Here is an 18666-nt window from a genome sequence, read left to right as displayed (position 1 = left end):
CATGACTGGGGACTGAACCCACAACCTAGGCACGTGCCCTGCAACATTTTGATGTACAGGACGACCCTCCAACCGACTGAGTCTCCTGGCCAGGAATATATGAATATATATAAATCTTTTTTTAAAAAGTGTAACTGAGATGAAATAAACAGTCCTATGTCCTGCTTTTCTCACTTAACATTGCAAGCATTTTTTGCCATTAGATTTTTTCAAGAAAAAGAGCTTTCAATCTTTACATAATAATCCATCACACAGATGGCACAATAACATTCCCTTTATGTTAACCATTCAAGCTATTTTTCATTAACACAAATAACATTGTCATAAACATCTTTGTTGGCATCTCTGACTAGGATAGACTATTATCCTATTATCCTATTACCATATGCTAAGCACCCACATGCATCATTTTAGTTAATCCTCACAACAGCCCTCTGAGGAGGGTACTATTAGTTATTCCCATCTTACAGATGGGAAAGCAAAGGCTAAGTTACTTATCCAAAATCACACTGCTATTAAGCGGCAGTGCCAATATCCAAATTCAAGCCTACTGGATTATAAAGTCTGTTCACTTAACTATTTTTAAGTCTCTCTCAATGCTGCCAAAGAGCTTTCCAGAAATGTCTTACAATTTTGTACTGCCAATAGCAATAAGCCTCACTAGCACTGAATATGTCCATTAAATAAATGAGCTCATCTAATAGGTGAAAAAAATTGCACCTCTTTGTTTCAATTTGCATTTGATTACTAAGTGCAGCTGAATATTTACTCATATTCATTAGCTATTTAATTTTGGTCTTCTGTGATTTATCCATCTGCCCCCTGCTCATTTTTCAATTAGCATCTTCTGGATTTTTCTTACTGCTTTACATATAAGCTCCTCATATCTTAAGCCAGCCATCACCAGGCCAAGCAGCCTTTCTTAACACTCCTGCTTGTATATCATTTGTCATAATCATTACTGGACATCAGTGAGCCTTCTATTTTACCAGAATTCTGGCTGATTAGCTCTAGGTATTTTCAGGAGACAATAATGGATAGGAAACTGACCCGACAAAGGGCATTTCCATGCTCTATTTCCAATGAGCAATAAGAAAAGCACAAGAAAGTACATTCTTTTAACCGAACCCAGACAAGAATGGAAGGCTCATCTCCCACCACTTCCCTTATTGAACTACATAGGTTCTAGTCAAGTACAGTCCCCCAAATTTTCCCTGTTTCTTCATTCCTCTGTGATACCGAACATCCTGTTCTCTCTGCTGAGATCACTCATTTCCTCATCTGTCTTTCTGGTTGTCTAGAAATCCTCTCCTCAATCTCCTCCCTCCAATTCTCTGTCCACTCTCTCTGGCAAACTTACAGCCATACTACTTGGGCTGCTAATTATTGCTGAAGAAAAGCCCTAGAATCATGTGCATTTTCAATTGAGACCTCAGTATGCTAGTCAATTCTCTCAAATGCCCTTAGCTCCCTCTCCTATTTTGCTTAATGAGTTATATGGGATTGTCATTTCGCTGCTTAATTCCCTCAATGTCCTCCCACTTAGGATAAAGTAAAAACTCTTAAGTTTGGCATATGGCACACAGGCCCTCTATGATTTGACTCCTATGTATCTCTCCACATACAACCAGTCATTCACCAACATGTACACTTAACTGCAACCCCAACAACTTATCTCATAACCCTATAATGTAACTTCAGTCCTCTGTGCCTTTACATATTACTGTTCTCTCTGCCTAGCAAAAATCCACTGATCCTTTAGAATTCAGCTTAAGGAAACTCTTTTCTAGAAAGCTGCTTCTAGTCCCACTCTGATTTAGATACCCTGTTTCTGTGTTTCTTTGGCACTCCACATGCATCTAGCAATAATATTTAAGTTTCATAATTTTTCTTTTGTTTCCCTAACTAAACTATAACCAAGTGGGGGCAGAAACCATATCTAATTTGATTTTGTATTTGTAGCATCAGTGCCAGCACATATTAGGTGCTCAATCAACTATTCAATCAGTTCATACACTGAGCAAAAACTCCATGCTCTGAGGAAGCTCACCTTGGCCTATAAGTCACACATTTCCCTAAGCTCCATCTAAGGGCCTAGGACACAGTTGAGTTTTCATATCTCATGGAAATCAGTGATAACTCAAAGTCCAAAGTACTATCCACTTGATTTTTATTCTCATCTCATTTTTCTGTGCTTTCCAAAGTTAAAAAATAAATGTGAATTGCTTTTTCATCACTAAAAGTTACTAATAAACTTTATAGAACACATACACTAAAATATGTGCCTGCATTTAAAAAGGCAGAGTAAGACATCTGACTGATTCTGCTGACTATCACTGCTCATGGCTTCCTTATGCACTTAAATTTTAATAATGCTAACTAATGTTAGATGGATAGATTGATGGAAAGAGGAAAAAACAAGACGATATACCCACCATTGTACTTAACGCTGTTGGCCAGGATAAGGTTGACATCATCTAGAAAGCTCTCTCGACTCTGATACTTGTGCTTGGAGATATTCTGTGATTAAAAGAATTAGGCACTCAGATACACATACAAAGTTACTTGATTCCAAAAAGACATCTTAGATCAAATCACCCACCTTACGTATAGTCTCTAAGTCCATTGGACTGACAATCACTTTGTAATAATCTGGAACAAACTTCTTATTAACTGGATGATGAAATGGCCAAGACTAATAAAAAGAAAGCATGAGAAATTAAATAAAAACCATTCTTCATACTGGAGATTCTCAACCTTCATCGGGTCACAGATATTCCTAAGACTCTGACAGAACTACAGACCCTCTTCCCACAAAGACACACAATCACACAAAACTATGTCATTTAAGGGGTTCATGTATTCCTTTTAAGAGTTCCTATACCCTGATGGGGTAAGAACCCCTGCTCCATACTCATAATTAAAATTTCTTATTCCTTAGTCCCATCTAGAAGTTTTATAGCATTACACATACAGAACATATGCCTACAACACAAAAGGAACCAAAAATGGTACATAGAATCAACACAGTAGCCCTGTCACGAAGTTGCAAAAGACAAAAAAAAGAAACAAAAAAACAAACACAGGTTAATTATCAAACTGTCATTGTTCAAAAAGCAACTCTAAACCCAAAGCTTCCCAGTAGCTGGCATACTAATTTCTCTCCTGGGCTATTCAGGAGCATTCTAAGATTGAATGTCAACAGTTAAGAAGAAACAACCTCTCTATATCCACAGATTCCTGGTGTCTTTGATTTCAATGATAATGCACACATAGAGCAAAAAAATCAGTTTTTAAATCTGTATGCCAGTGTGAACTGACAAACACCACCCTGCAGAATCCCTGACATACGTAAACATGCACACCCTACCGCTCTTCCGTTTCCCCTGTTCTTGCTTCACAATATTTAGCACAGAAACCACTTACATCTGGAACTGCCATCATTTTCTGTGTGACAATATTGTCCAGGATAAAAGAAAATGCTACTTGGTCATCATCATCCAACAAAGGATTGATAGCTTTCTCTAAACGAGCCAATTTGTCTTCTTTCTGGTGTGAAACAAAGCAAAAGACAGGTAGTGACTTCCCTGAGGTGTAATCATCACCCAGAATTAAGGATGATTTTAAGGTTCAGTTGTCTACTGCCCTTGCCTCAAAAAGTCTAGCTATGAATTGTCGATTATTCAGTTTCAGGCAGAAAGTCCAGATAAATGATATTCCAGTAAAAGGACCAAAAATGATGTACCAACCACTCCTTTAGGTATTTTGTGTTCTGTTCTTACAGATCACCAAAAATATACATTCCTGGGCATCAAAACCTTAGCTTCCATAACAAAAACACCTTGACCTAGTTAGGTTTTAATTGCATGCTGTTTTTGCTATAAAACTAGTGCTGAAAACCCTGAAAACATCACTGTTGATTAGTGACTTTTGTGTAAGGGAAATCTAACCCAATAAATTCATTTCAGAGTATATTAGGGAAAAATTTATGTACCAGCTGCTCCACGTACTCTTTAACACTTAGTATTATCGACTTTTTAAGTCTTTTTAAATTTTAGCCTTTCTGGTAGGTATATAGTGGTATCTAATCATGGTTTAAGTTTGCACTTCCCCAGTGATCAAGTAGAGAATTTTTTCATGTTTATTGGTTATTTGGTTATCTTCTTTTATGAAGCGTCCACTTCAACACTAACATCGTTATCATTATCACCACTGCATTTTTATAAGCTTGTAAGTACCATATTTGTTTTTTTGGTAAGAAGATGAAATATAGATCAATAATCTTTCAAAAATTAAAATTCCTCCCTGCCAAATCAGTCTCTCAGCTCCAATGACTTCCTGGAAAATCACTTTCCTTGACCCTTTCTTTCTTTCTTTTTTAAAGATTTTATTTATTTTGAGAGAGAGGGGAAGGGAGGGAGAAAGAGAGGGAGAGAAACATCAATGTGTGGTTGCCTCTCACGCGCCCCCTAGTGGGGACCTGGCCCGCAACCCAGGCATGTGCCCTGACTGGGAATCGAACTGGCGACCCTTTGGTTCTCAAGAGCCACACCAGCCAGGGCTCCTTGACCGTTTCTAAAGAAGTACGTGGGTTCTAGATTCTAATCCTAGCTCTACTATTTATTAGGTATGATGCCCAAGACAAGTCCTTTTCTTCTAAGGGTCTCGGTTTTTCCATCTACAAAAGGATTGGACTATATAATTTCTCAGGTCCTTTCCACTCTAACATACTAAAAATCCGCTACTCCCACATTTCTACACTCTTCCTTCTGTTACATCCCCTACTTACTCAACCCTGCTACCCACCACCTTCTAAGTCCACGGCCTTTCTCTCGTTTTAAAGTCTTACCTCTTTGAGTTTTTCATCACAGAGATCCAGCATGGATTGAGAGATCTGGGTCAATGAGTGCTTCGGCCCTAAATCACAGAGAAACAAGAAGAGATGGAACTGTTAAAAACAGGAGGCAAGAGCTGCCAACACTTCTCCAGGCTTTTACCACATTTACTTAAGCACTGAGTATGTGCCAGGCACCAGCCTAGCCACTGGGTTACACAGATATACCAGTCTTATCTCCACTTTTAATGCCTAACAAATAGTAGTAGATACACACAAATTAATAAATTAATTTTAACTCTTATTTGTGTATATCCACACATAGTAGTATTACAGTTGATACTGCTGCCTTTAATACCTTGAAAATGATACTATGGGGATGGGGAATGACAATTTGTTTAAGGATGGCTGAGGAGATCAGTACATGATTTAAAGAACCTTTCCATACTTAGCATATAGAATTTGTGACTGCAATTTTTGTTTGCAGACCTCATAGTGTGTAATGTCCTCCCAACAAATGGCTAATCGAAAGCCTGTCTCAAAAAAGAATCTCCATCTCACCTCAGACTTTAGTTTCCCTGAAATCCGTAACAAAGAGTTTCAGAAAATCCTTGAACCGATTTCCTACACACTCCCTGCTTATGGCTGCCCTAATGTAAGCTCACCAGGATACTTAACACACTTTTATCCAGACAGTACTTCTGACTACTTCCTTACAGTACTTCTTTGCTTATCTTCCTGTCTATTCTTTCCTGGAAGTGCTCCCCAGAGCCTAAACCTCAGCTCTTTTCTCAACCCCTAATTAATTTAGCATTCAATTCAACAAATGTTTAATGACATATTCAATAATGAGAAAATAAGACACAGGTCCTACCTTAAACAGTTCTTGATTTAGTCAAAGAGAATGGCAAGAAAAAAAATCATTGTAAGACAGATTTTAAGTGCTCAAAGTTTCCATGGATGAAATACTAAAATGTCTGCAAGTACAGAGTAAGCAATGAACAAGATCAGCCCCATGCTAGTAATTGCTGAACTGGATGAACAGGTGCACTGAGATTTATTTACTATCCTCTCCACTTCTGTATATGGCTAACAATTTCCATAAGAAAGTTTTTAAAAACTGAGTATAAGTGTGAATAGAGAGATATAGTGGTTGCTATAAAATATGGAGGGGTTGCATATGAAGTATATCGTAAGTTGTTTTACAACAATTAAATCTGTGTACTGAGGAGGAGTAGGGAAGGCTTGTTGTGACTGACAGTTGAGCAGTGTCAGCAATGCAGAGAAGTCCATCAGGTAGAAATAAGGTAGAAAAGTATTCCAGAGAGAGGAAAAAGTGTGCAAAGACACAGAAGTAAAGCAAAACTCTTAGAAACATAATGTGGTACATTTCACAACAGAAACCAGAAGTAGTTTGATACAACTGGAAAAGAGGTATGTGTGGAGAAAAAACAGCAAACATTACTTGGAAAGGCAGGAGGGGCCATATTACAAAGGTCTCATAAGCAACAGAAAGCCACTGAAGATTTAAGCTGGAGGATATTTTTTCAAATCTGTGTTTTAGAAAAAAATACCCTGTCAACAGTGTGAAGAATTAAGGTAAGCAGCATAGGAAAAGTTTAGAAGCTGTTACAAGAGGTTGAATAAGAGATGAGAAGGGCTTCAACAGAGATAGTAGCAATGAAGCCTGAAAGGCAGGGATATGTTCCAGCAAAACTTAGAAGGTACAATTAATGGGGACTTAGGGATCTATGCGTGTGGAATAGTCAGGATGGAATCAAAGATGACTTAACATTTCTAGGTTGTACAACTAGATGAATGGTAATATTATCAATCTAAATAAGGCAACCAGACAGCTTCCAGTAGGGCACTGAAAAATGGATATGTTTGGCAGGCAATTGGAAATATGAGTATGGAGTTCAATAGAGAGGTATGGGTTGGAAACAGTGATATCAGTGGATATATGGTAGCTTCTTAAGTCATGAGAATGAAGAGTGTAGGATGGAATTAGATAAAGTACTCCTACAAAAGGGAGAAAAAGAGTATCAAAGAAGGGCCCTGGCTGGTATGGCTCAGTGGATTGAGCACTGGCCAGTGAACCAAAGGGTCATTGGTTCCATTCCCAGTCAGGGCACATGTCTGGGTTGTGGGACAGGTCCCCACTAGGGGGCGCGTGAGAGGCAACCACACATTGATGTTTCTCTCCCTCTCTTTCTCCCTCCCTTCCCCTCTCTAAAAATAAATAAAATCTTTTTAAAACAAGAAAGTATCAAAGAAGGAAAAAGTACTCAATAGTGCCAAATAAAGCAGAGTTCAAGAAAGAAATTTCTAAGCACATGCAAAGACATGTAACAACAAAGACAAGCACTATATGATCTCACTTATATGTGGAACCTGAAAAAAAAAACCAACCCCAACTCATGAAAAAAGAAATCAGATTTGTGGTTACTAGAGGTTGGGGGAGGGAGAATTGGAGAAAGATGGTCAAAAGATACAAACTTCCATTTATAAGATAAATAAGCACTGGGAATGTAATGTAAAACATGGTAACTACAGTCAACCCTGCTGTATGATATGCATGTAAGGCTGTGAAAAAGTTGTAACTTTTAAATTTTTAATTTTCTGCTAACAGGTCCACCTAAATGAACTACAGATATCTCCAGTTCTGTGTTCTCAAAATCAACTCTCTCCTTCTCATTTCCCCTCCAATCTGGTTTTTAAGTATTTATCCTTGCAACCTGAATGACAGTTGGGCCTAACAAATTTATTCTTTGCTTGTATGTATTGGCACTCTGCTAGGCCATGGAAATACAAAGAGGAGTAAGACTGTCTCTGTTAAGTCACAAAGTGGTGGGGCAATCAGATATACATGTTTACATATAACAATAAAAGCTGTATCAGTCGACTTAATTTAATTGTGCTAGAGGTGCACAGAATATCAAAAATGTTTATTTTGGGCAATCTGAGTAAGTCTTCATGAAGAGATGATATGAATTGGTCTGGAAGTATGAACGGAAATTAACCACCGGGAAGAAGGAGCATTCCAGATAGAGGGCAAAGACTGTGCAAAGGTATAAAAACAACAGCATAGGATGTTTAGTGAAATGTACTGTTGAGTATAGCAGGAGTCCACAGTAGGAAAAGGAGCCAGTCATTGGAGATGACACTAGAATAAATGGGTCAGGCCTGCTTGTGAAAGGTCTTAAAATCTAGGTACTACTATTGCCCCAAGTTTACAGATAAGAAAACTGAGGAGGCTATGAGCGGTTAAATAATTTGTCTAAAGTAACACAAGTAGTAAGAGGCTCTGTACTCTTAATCCCTACATTGACGTATGAATCTGTGCTCAAGGATACAATGCAAACCACAAAACTTTATCCTTTACATGCAGAAGCTGTATTGTCCCCCTCCTCCTTTAAAAACTCAGAAAGATTTCTTCCTCCTTGCTTTTCCAGCTTTTAAGCAAAGTGGACATATAACATCCCCTATAATAGGTTTGTAGACCAAATCAAAGATTTCACACACAGTGAATATGGTCACAAGCACATACTCTGCACAGGTTCCATACACATTGAATGTTTCCTTTCTTTTTACCTAGGCCTCTTGTTCCTCCCAGTTTCTCCCCCATGCAACCATTTCATTCCAACTCACAGGTTCCAAATTCTCCAGAGGATACATTAAAAAGTGTGAACAAAAAGAAGCAATATACAGTTGACCCCTGAACAACGTGGAGGTTAGAAGCGCTGACCGCCCACATAGTTGAAGATCCACGTGTATAACTTAAGTTGCCCTCCGCATATCTGGATCCCCATTGCCAGGTGACTTTTGAACGTTGATTTGAACCGCAAGGGTCAACTGAAAAATCGCATATAAGTGGACCCACACAATTCAAACCCGGGTTATTCAAGGGTCAATTGTATATTAAATGACTAAAATGTATACTACCTGATTTCCATAACCCCAAAATTCACTAATACACTCTAAGACCTTCCAGTCAGTTCAATCTAGTCTGAATTTATGACTAGTGAGGGATAAACAAGCAACTGAAAGGTGACCTCTTCAGTCAAAGAACAGATGATTCTTACCATTGTAGGTTGCACTATTTTTCACAATGAGCTCCAAATGCTCTCTGAACTCTTCCCGAGATGGGTAGAGGCGTTTACGTACATTTTCACGGAGTGTCTGTAAGTCCATTGGTCGAGTAATGATTTTGTAGTAGTCCTTTACGACCTTTCCATTGACTGGAGTGTGGAAAGGGTATGTCTGTGCAAACAAAAGCCAGGACCGTCCATAAGCAAAGAATATTGGCCAGAGCCAATTCCTGAAGATTCTCTCTCATCTGACCTGTCTACCTGGCCACCAACTCTTAAAGGACTCTTTCTCATGGAGCAAGTCTGTTTCCTCTTCTAAACTATCTTTTTTAAAAAAACCCAAAACTACATCCCAAAGTATTAGGAGTTCCACGTACCTACGATTCTACTCTACTGTCCTCTATCTGACGTCACAGACAGAACAAAGAGCCCTGCCATCCGTGCTGTACATGTGAATACAATGAACTCACATTTGGAAGATCTCTCATGTCATTGATGATAGACTCTAAGATGGATGACAATGTCACCATGGGATCTGTCCGGCGCCGGTGGATGGACTTATGAGGTCTCTAAGGAGAAACAAGGAATCAGAATGTTTCTACAGATTAAAAAAACACAATACTTTCTTCTAGCTAGACAAATATAGTTTGGAAATCTTGTAATAAAGAGTCTACATAATTTTCAGGGCAAGGGCAAAGGGAGACTCTAAGGTTGGGTCAGAATGCAGCCTTGGAGGCTTAGAGGGCTAGGGGGAGCAAAGAGAATCTCATTCGGTCAGAATGAAGCAATGCAAATACTCACATTCAAATAGTCACAGTGAACAGTGGTTCCAACTCGCCGTTTCTTCTTGGGAGGGAGTTGCTGTTTAGGGAACTTGAGAACCAGAGATTTTCTGCGAACCTCATCTGCACTGCAATCAATAACACTGTCATAGCATGCAGTCCCTGATTTCTAGTCCCCAGAAGAAAAAGCAACTAGAGTGAAAAGGTCCAAAACACCTGACCGTGAACCTGAGGAGGAAAAAGCCAAACCGAAGGCCAGACATCCACAATCTAAGGCTCAGACCAGGCAAGGCCTCACAGGATCTCCAAATTATTAAAGAACTAGGCAAGCCACAGCTTCACCTCAGTTTCCTATTTAGAAGACAAGGAAACTAGGCTAGACGAATTTCAAGAATTCTTCTAGCTCTAACATTCTATGTTAGGTTAAAGAGCTAGAAAACTTAGAAGGGAAAAAAGGAAAAAATTGAAAACTGGTTTTTTAAATAAATAAACAAATTAGTTTCACTTTCCTTCAATCATTAAAAGTCCATCAACCTTCTTCCCTTCCACTGTATTGGATGAAGAGGACTGGGAAATTAGAAAAAATTCCTCTTCTAATGTGTTTCAAAACATGACTATTACAGTATTGATAAATTAAGTCAACAAGGATACAAGAAAGTCCAACGCTTAAAAGAATCAGAAACAATGAATATAACTGAATATCAAATTTTAAAATACACACAAAAGGAACTCAAATATATTTTGAACATAATATCCTGACTGTATAACTTCAGTGGCATATAGTCCAAGGACAACAATCTACAGAAAACACCTGACTCTAATTTATATGTTTGTTGTTGGTAGTGATACTGGTATTGTAATTCTCAAACTATTTTGTATGTGTCATAGGACAAAGCAAATTAATAAATATATTGATATTGGGAGCCAGAGAAAATATGAAACAGAGGGAGCCGAGGAAGAATCTCTAGATTGTTTGAAATGGAGGTATCGCTATGAAGCTATGATTTATAATACATGAATATTTCCTAGTTCTGTCCACTGAGAGCCTAGAAGCAATGACATCTAGATCTTGGTTTCTAAGTAGCATTCCCTAATCAATGGAACCAGGGCTCCATTAGAGAAATGGCGGACTGTAGGACTGGGACAGGGAAATTTCAAGGAGAGCCTAGAAGATCTTGTGCTAGAAAGCAAAGAAGTTCTCAAAGTTTCATAGGGTCATTTCAAAAGCAGACAGGATCTAGTTTGAAGGGGTTAAATTTGGGACAACATATGGGCATCAAAATTAAGGATGAGGTTAAGTTTACAAAGGAAAAATTCCAGGATCCATAGTAGTACTCAAAAAGGAAGAGGACGGGGAAGGGGTGGATGGAGGTGGAAGAGGGTATGTGGGGAACAAATGGTGAAGGGAAAAAAATAAAAAGGGAGGGGAAGCTTTTCTTTATAGAATGCCATTAAATGTAGAAATAATTCTACAATTAGAAATAAACCATTGTTTTGCAACCCCCAATGTAATAACTGAGTTAGGCAATGATCATCAATGGACGCTAAGACTATTAAGAGATTGACTGTCAGGAAACAGGACATTCACTCACATATTAATTACAAAAGGAAAAACATACCTCTATTATAGAGGAACCTGGGATCGTCACTTTAACAAACAGGATGATTAAAATATTAAGAAAACCTGATTAGGAGCTTCCTGATGCAGTGTATTAAATACATAATACCACCTATGTAGTAATCTTGCCAAAGACATTTAATCTGAATATAATCAATGAGAAAACAGCCAGACAAATCCAGAATGTGTGACATTTTATGAGACAATTGGCCTGGACTCTTCAAAAAAATTCAATGTCATAAAAACCAAAAAAGCGGTGAGGGACAAATACCATATGATCTCACCTTTAACTGGAAAATAATCAACAAAAGAAAAAAAGCAAACAAAATATAACCAGAGACATTGAAGTTAAGAACAATCTAACAATAGCCAGAGGGGAGTGGGGACGGGACAGTGAGGAGAGGGGATTACAGGAACTACTATAAAGGACACATGGACAAAATCAAGGGGGAGGGTGGAGGCGAGGGAGGGAGGGAGGTTTGGCTGGGGTAGGGTGGAGGGATGGGGAGAGAAGGCAGACAACTGTAACTGAATAACAATAAAAATTAAAAAAAAACAAAAAACCAAAAAAAGGTGGGAAGGACAGTTCTAGATTAAAAGAGACTCAAAATACTTAATGTTTGAACTGGGACTGGATCCTGAATTTGGGGATAGGCAATAAAGGACATTGAGACAACTAAGGATACTTGCATAAGAATGGGATATGAGATACTACTGAATGGATGTGAATTTTCTTAGGTGTGATAATTAAGTGTCAAATTGTTATATCCTTACACTAAAGAATTTATAAGTGAAATGTCATGATGCCTGCAACTTATTTCTAGACAGTTCAGCAAAAATAGTTTAAATATATAAAGATGAACAAATGTGACAAATGCTAACAGTGGTAATTTAGAGGAATAATAGTATGCTGTTATTATCCTCTTCAGTTTTCCTGTAGGTTTGCAGTTTTCAAACTAAAACTTAAAGGAAAAATTTAAATTTAAAAACTTCTCCACTTCACTATTAAATTCTCTGAGGGTAAGAGACAGGTATGTGTAAGCATAGTTTATGTCTCAATCTTTTTGGATAGTCCATAGTTATAACATTCTGAGATTAGGGACCTTACAAATAATTATTTACGAGTGCCTAGAAGTAGAATAGAAAGAGCATCTACTATATTGCCAGGCACTATGCTTTATACAGTCTCTCTCATTTTTATCCTCATAACTACCCTGGGAAGGGTGGTTTTATTTTATAAATAAGAAAATTGAGGTTAAGTGGCAAAACTTTAATAAGTGCCTTACAACAAAAGATTGTAATTTTCATTACTGGCAACAATTACGGAGGAAACTCCATCGAAGTTCCTATGCCCTCAGTTCCACATCAGAGAATACATAACATCCACCCCTGCCACCCATCAATATCACCAAGAGCCAAGAGATCTCTTCCATGGCATGTCCTGCCTGCTTTGCTATCCCTTACCTCTCAATTAGCTGTTTCCCCAAGACAATCTTGGTCCCTTCAACCTTGATGAGTTCTTCATTATCATTATGAATGACTGTCTTTTCCAACTCCTCCTCCTGCTCCTCTGTCATGGCAACAGGGTTGGAAGGTGGAGCATTTGTTTGATAATAGAGGGGGCAGAATTTATTTGTCCTCATATGCCCAATGGCACCACAAGCCCCACACTTCAGCTGCAGGAGGAAAAGTATCAATGTCAGAGGAAATATATGCAACGTAAGCAGTTCAGCCTATGATCTTTCCAGAAAAGAACTTTCAATGAAATTTTTTTTATGTAGAAAAATGAAGTCAGCCCTGCTTAGTGTGGCTCAGTGGATTGAGCATCAGTCTGCAAACCAAAAGGTCACAGGTTCGATTCCCAGTCAGGGTACATGCCTGAGTTTCAGCCCAGGTTCCCCAGCTGGAGGCATGGAAGAGGCAACCAATCTATGTATCTCTTGCACACTGATGCTTCTCCCCCTCTCTTCCTCTCTCTCAAAAAGTAAATAAATAAAATATTTAAGAAAAAAGAAAGTTAAAAGTCTGCTAAAAAAAGAAATACCATATTTACTGTGTATAATACATACCCACGTTTTTGGCCCAAACTTTCAGGAAAAAAACTTTTGTTTTAATTTTTTAATTCAATTTTTCTTTATTTATATTTAGATACTGTTTTTTGTATTATAAAGGAATTTTAGCATTTATTTTTGAACATATTATGGTACAAGAAATTTTATGTAACACATAATTACATAACACAAAAACAAGGTATTTCAGGTACTACCCATGTATAATGTGCATCCTTATTTTTCCCTCAAAAATTTGGGCAAAAAACTACGCATTCTACATGGCAAAATATGGAACATACAAGGCAGGAGAGAAACAAAGGCAGATTCAGAACTTTTGTTCAAAAAGAACAGTTAAACACCTTTCAACCAGAAGGTACTGGACAAGAGTTCATGTACGGAAAAGATACATTAAAAAAATATAGAGAACAAACCTTTTTCTAAGATTTTATTTATTTTTAGACAGATGGGAAGGGTGGAAGAAAGAGAGGGAGAGGAACATCAATGTGTACTTGGCTCTCATGCGCCCTCTACTGGGGACCAGGCCCGAGTAACCCAGGCATGTGCCCCAGCTGGGAATCAAACTAGCGACCCTTTGGTTTGCAGGCCAGTGCTCAATCCACTGAGCCACACCAGCCAAGGCAAGAACAAACGTTTCTTTAAAAATCAAGTAAGAAAGAAAAGGGAGAGAATTTCCACTCCCAATTTAAGTTGTAAACTATGAAAATAGTAAATATAAAGAAAGGCTGTTGGAGGCCCAAGGCTGCATTCGACAGAACAGGCAGCCAGCATGGACATATTCCCAGCCCCAAGGAAAAGGCTAAATAATAAATACCAAGTCCCCATCCTAGTTTTGCAAGTGACTCCATTTTCATCTGTAAAATGAGGTCAATACTTTACCATATTTATGATACAAGAAAGGACTTATGATACAAGGAAGGAACATTAAAGTATTTTAATGACCTCATGTTAACAGCAGTTTAAGTTTGTTGAGAATTTTATAGTTTATAAAGTGCCTCCCATGTATTATATCACAACAACCCAGTAAGGCAGGTATCGCTTTATAGAAGAGAAACAGGTTTGGGGAGGGTAAGGCACAGAGCTACTAAATGGCAACCAGACCTGAATCCAGGTCTTCTGTGTGCAAGCCCACGGCTCTTTCTACTGTACTACAGCTGTCTCATTTTATGGTGCGCATTACAGTTACACTGCATAGTAATATCTGGAATCCTACCTAAGTTACCCAAAGCAACATGTATTTTATATGTTTCTGTTACTTCAATAAGTACAATTTGAAAACAAGATATGTGTATACGCACACATGTACATAAACATACATGTAAAATATCCACCAAACCTATCTCGACACCTAGAAAATATTTCCAAAGGATGAAATATGAAATGACACCCAATGGCACCAGATTAGGTGCGGTGGTGTTGGTACCAGTCATACTAGTACTGAAAATGCTCAAGTAGCTACTACGTCAATTCAGACTCGCTTTCGACAATACTGCCCTCATTCCCAGCAAGGAAGGATCCCAAAACCTAAAGGAAAAGGTATGCCTTCTTTCTTTGCTTTGGTAGTTATAATCACACCACACTATACTTACTTTTAGGTCAGGACGCTCCTTCAGTTTTTTTGGCTTTTTCTCAGGAGGACCCTTAAGCTTTTCCTTTTCCTGGTTCCGCTTAAGCCGCCTCAGCTGCTCTTGAATCCTCCGCCGTTCTTTTCGCATCTCTTCTCGATGCTGTTCATCAAAAAGGGCAAATTTTCGACTGCAGAACAGTGGGGTTGGGAAGGGGAAATCACAGGACCATAAGCAAATCTAAACCAAGAAAACTGTCCTAATAGCTAAACATCTCCACACTAAAGTAATTCATCCATACTGAAATAAAAGGGGCTGCCTGGCATTCCCATCTCCCCCACCCCTCAGCCTTCCATCTGCAGAGGGGCACCTCTCTCAGAACGAGAGTAATCCCTAAGATTTTTGCCAGCCAACCAACTAACCAAAATGCAAAGGACCCAGGCAGAACTGAAAACATGCCTTTATTCTGTGGCAAATTTGGACTTTTCTCTCTGATTTGGCTCTAATCAAACCCAAAGATCTAAAAGGCAAGATGGTTCCCAATTAACAGACTCCCAGGGACAGCAGCTATGCAGAATCCTGTCACTAAAACTAAAGCACCACCCTCACCCCTACTCCCTACCATTATCGTTCTTATCACAGTGGAGGGTGGTGAGTCAGACTCACATGAACTCTTCATCTTTCGTGGTCCGTATGCGCACGTAGGCATCTATGACAGACGGCTTTCGGACTGTCTCACAGCGAACATACTCTTTCCCCTCTTCATCTCGAAAAGTACGATAAATCTTGAGACAACGGCCAGTGGCAGAAGAGTTAAGGCTAGTCACAGAAGCTGTGTCATCATCTCTGTGATTGTTTCCTGCTGCTGCTGAGCCTGCTGCTGCAAGGCAGGAAAACATTTCCACACATTCCCCCTAGCACCCAAATGGCCATTTCCTTGGGGTTGACTGAAAACCTTGAAGTTCAACATGCCACAAAACTATGGTTCTAACAAAAAATATGAGTCCCCCCCCCCCCCCCCCCACACCGATTTGTCCTTTCCTGACTTCATTTTACCACTGCCAATGTTCCTTTTTATAAGTATAAAGTTCTGGAAGGATCTCAAAGAACTGCATGTTTGTTATAGGGGACAGAAGAGCAGTAGCTGTATTGACTCCTCTGAGCAACAGCACAAGCAAAGTTCAAGCAAGAAGTGGATGATGAGCACGTTAAAGAAAAACACCCAAGCACCCAGAGGGAAAAATAGTACCACAGAAACAAATTGAGTCTTAAGGCCAGCGTATGCTTCTCAAACTTTAATATGAATGAATAAGAATCACTTGGGATCTCGTTAAAACTACAGATTCTAATTCAGTGGATTTGGGAAGCCTAAGACCCTGCATTTATAACAAGTCCTCATGTGATGTAGACACTGCTGGTCCAGGACCACACTGGTGAAAAGGCTTTATCACATCTTTACAAAGTAATCAGAATAATAAAATTACATAAAGCTTTTACAGAGAGAAGGAGACAAAGGGAAGACTCTATGAGTGAGAATAGTCATTTAAACCATCTTCAGACTTTATCCTCTCAGCACCTACATCCATGTTTTCAATTCATGTTTGACATACATACTGGGAAGGGTTATGGGAACCTCAAATTCCACACATTACACCTTCCCTTAATATTGCTTCTTTCTTTATAACTTAACTTTAATCAACGGTGTCACCATGTTTCTAGCAAGCCCAGAATGAACTCTTAAGGTCACCTTGATTTTTGGTCCCCTTTTCATTCCCAATATCCATATCCCAAACCAATCCAGAATTTCATCATCCCCACCCTCAACTTCTACAATTTTTGATTAGTTATTTTAAACCCTTTTTTATGGTCTAAGACTCCTTTGAGAATCTTCTGAAAGTCATGGATCTTCTCCTCAGTTATTAGTGTGGAGTTTATACTTTTTAAATCCTCCTCTTTTTTGCCTGTCTGTCTATGAAGCCACTAGTCTCACCCAGTAGCATCCGTTGTAGTTCCTTCCGCTCCTGCTCCTCCCGTTCACGTGACAGCTGAGAGCTGGTTTTCTTATTCTGCAACATATTTTCAATGTTCTTTCCCATTTCTTCAAAGTCACTGTCTTCAGCTGAGCTGCTATCTGTGTCAGTTGATAAGACTTCAGTTGATGACAAAACCCTAAAAAGAGAAAAAAATGTTAAACTAAGACAAGGAGAAATATGAAAAAGCTGAACAAATAGTTTTAGGCAAGAGTAGGAAATTGGAAAATCAACTTTAAAAAGGAATACACAAAATCCACTAAGACATGGAACCCTAACAGAAAAGCTTTACAAAGTTTTCCTAGACATTTAGTTAACAAAGCAAGTTTGAAATATGAAGTAGTACAGCGCTTCATATTCAGAATCCCCGGGAAAAGCCTGAGAAACAAACCAGCACATTGCTCATTTTTAACAGGACGTTACCATTCTCTCACCAGTAAGCCTTCAGAAAAAACACACCTGTCCCTTATCTCCATTGTGGTGGTGTCCAGGTCCAAGTAGATCACAACAGTTGCCATGGAACCAAAGCTCAAACCTAGCACCTCTTGCCATTCAAAACCTCTGCCAAGTTGCTTGGAAGGGAGTAGGTACTCTAGCAGTATCTGAACACATACCACCCTTAAATCTAGATACCTGACTACCTAAATCACATTATTAGGTGACCTCCTGTTCATTATAAAATAGTGTCTGGGACCCCACGCCTCCTTCCAGCTTGGACTTTCTGCAACGCTAAAAGAACATACTTGTTCTGTAGGTCAAAGATGCGCTGACATTCCTCTTTGTAACGTTCCTGATGCTCAGCCACAGAGAACCTTGATCCGCGGGCAAATTTACTCATGGGCCCTTCCCCAGAGCGGGCCTGTTCTGTTGACATTGTGCGTACCACATCAATCACTTCCCAGCGGGACAACTTTTTAATCTACAAGAGAGATAGACACACACATACACAAATCATTCAGGGATCTCAAAGAAGAAACCAAAGCACACAGAGAGGTAGACAAAAAAAATTCACCCAAAGCAGGTTAAACAGAAAACTCTGCGAAAGCTAACTCCTGAAAAAGTATTCAAGATCCAGTGCGCTACAATTTACACCACGAAATTCTTCAGATAGTTCCTTACATCTGCCTCCTAGCTGTTCCCTCGTTATACAAAGCCCCTAGGAGCCTTTAAGTTCCACACCCACCTCTTCCTCAGGCACGCCAAATTTACGTAAAAGTTGCTTGGCATTTTTCAGAGAGAGGCGACGAAGATCTGCATCTGTTCCTGTCACTGTCTTCTTGACTGGCTGAGGCTCCTTATCATCCTACCGCCAAAACAAAATAAAACAGGTAAGAATCCCAGTAAGTTTAACTCGTTATAACAGATGTCTACTCTAAATTCATCCCGTCACCTTAACTGCTTTCCAGAACTTCTATCCCATTCATCTCCACTATTTAACCTCCGTTTCCTCCTCCCTTGATTTGCACCTTCTAGAAATTCAGACAGTCTCACCTTCTGCTGTGTTGGTTTATTCGGAATCTTCACATAGGAAAATCCTTCACCACACCCTGTGGGATCTGCCACCCCAGTCACCTCCAAGAGACATTTGCCCTTCATGGCAGCAATGAAGGCCCTTGTGGTATTCCAAGGAGCAGTGCGAACCTGAGGCATAAAAAAAGATCCCAAAGGTTACGGGAA

General features: G+C 39.1%; 1 protein-coding gene across 1 annotated transcript in view; it reads right to left on the bottom strand.

Annotated features, from left to right (window-relative positions):
* Positions 1-18666, bottom strand: part of TAF1 (TATA-box binding protein associated factor 1) — a 59413-nt gene that overhangs the window by 23190 nt on the left and 17557 nt on the right. The window contains 14 exon segments of the mRNA XM_024555304.4: positions 2436-2520; positions 2603-2695; positions 3427-3549; positions 4850-4917; positions 8920-9097; positions 9396-9494; positions 9727-9835; positions 12790-13001; positions 14984-15149; positions 15626-15839; positions 16950-17128; positions 17733-17908; positions 18173-18292; positions 18481-18630. Coding sequence (XP_024411072.2) covers positions 2436-2520; positions 2603-2695; positions 3427-3549; positions 4850-4917; positions 8920-9097; positions 9396-9494; positions 9727-9835; positions 12790-13001; positions 14984-15149; positions 15626-15839; positions 16950-17128; positions 17733-17908; positions 18173-18292; positions 18481-18630 — 1972 coding nt within the window.

The sequence above is a fragment of the Desmodus rotundus genome, chromosome X (assembly GCF_022682495.2).
Source record: "Desmodus rotundus isolate HL8 chromosome X, HLdesRot8A.1, whole genome shotgun sequence".
Lineage (NCBI taxonomy): Eukaryota > Metazoa > Chordata > Mammalia > Chiroptera > Phyllostomidae > Desmodus > Desmodus rotundus.
Note: the sequence above shows the minus strand (reverse complement) of the source record. Positions and strands in the feature narration are given on the sequence as shown.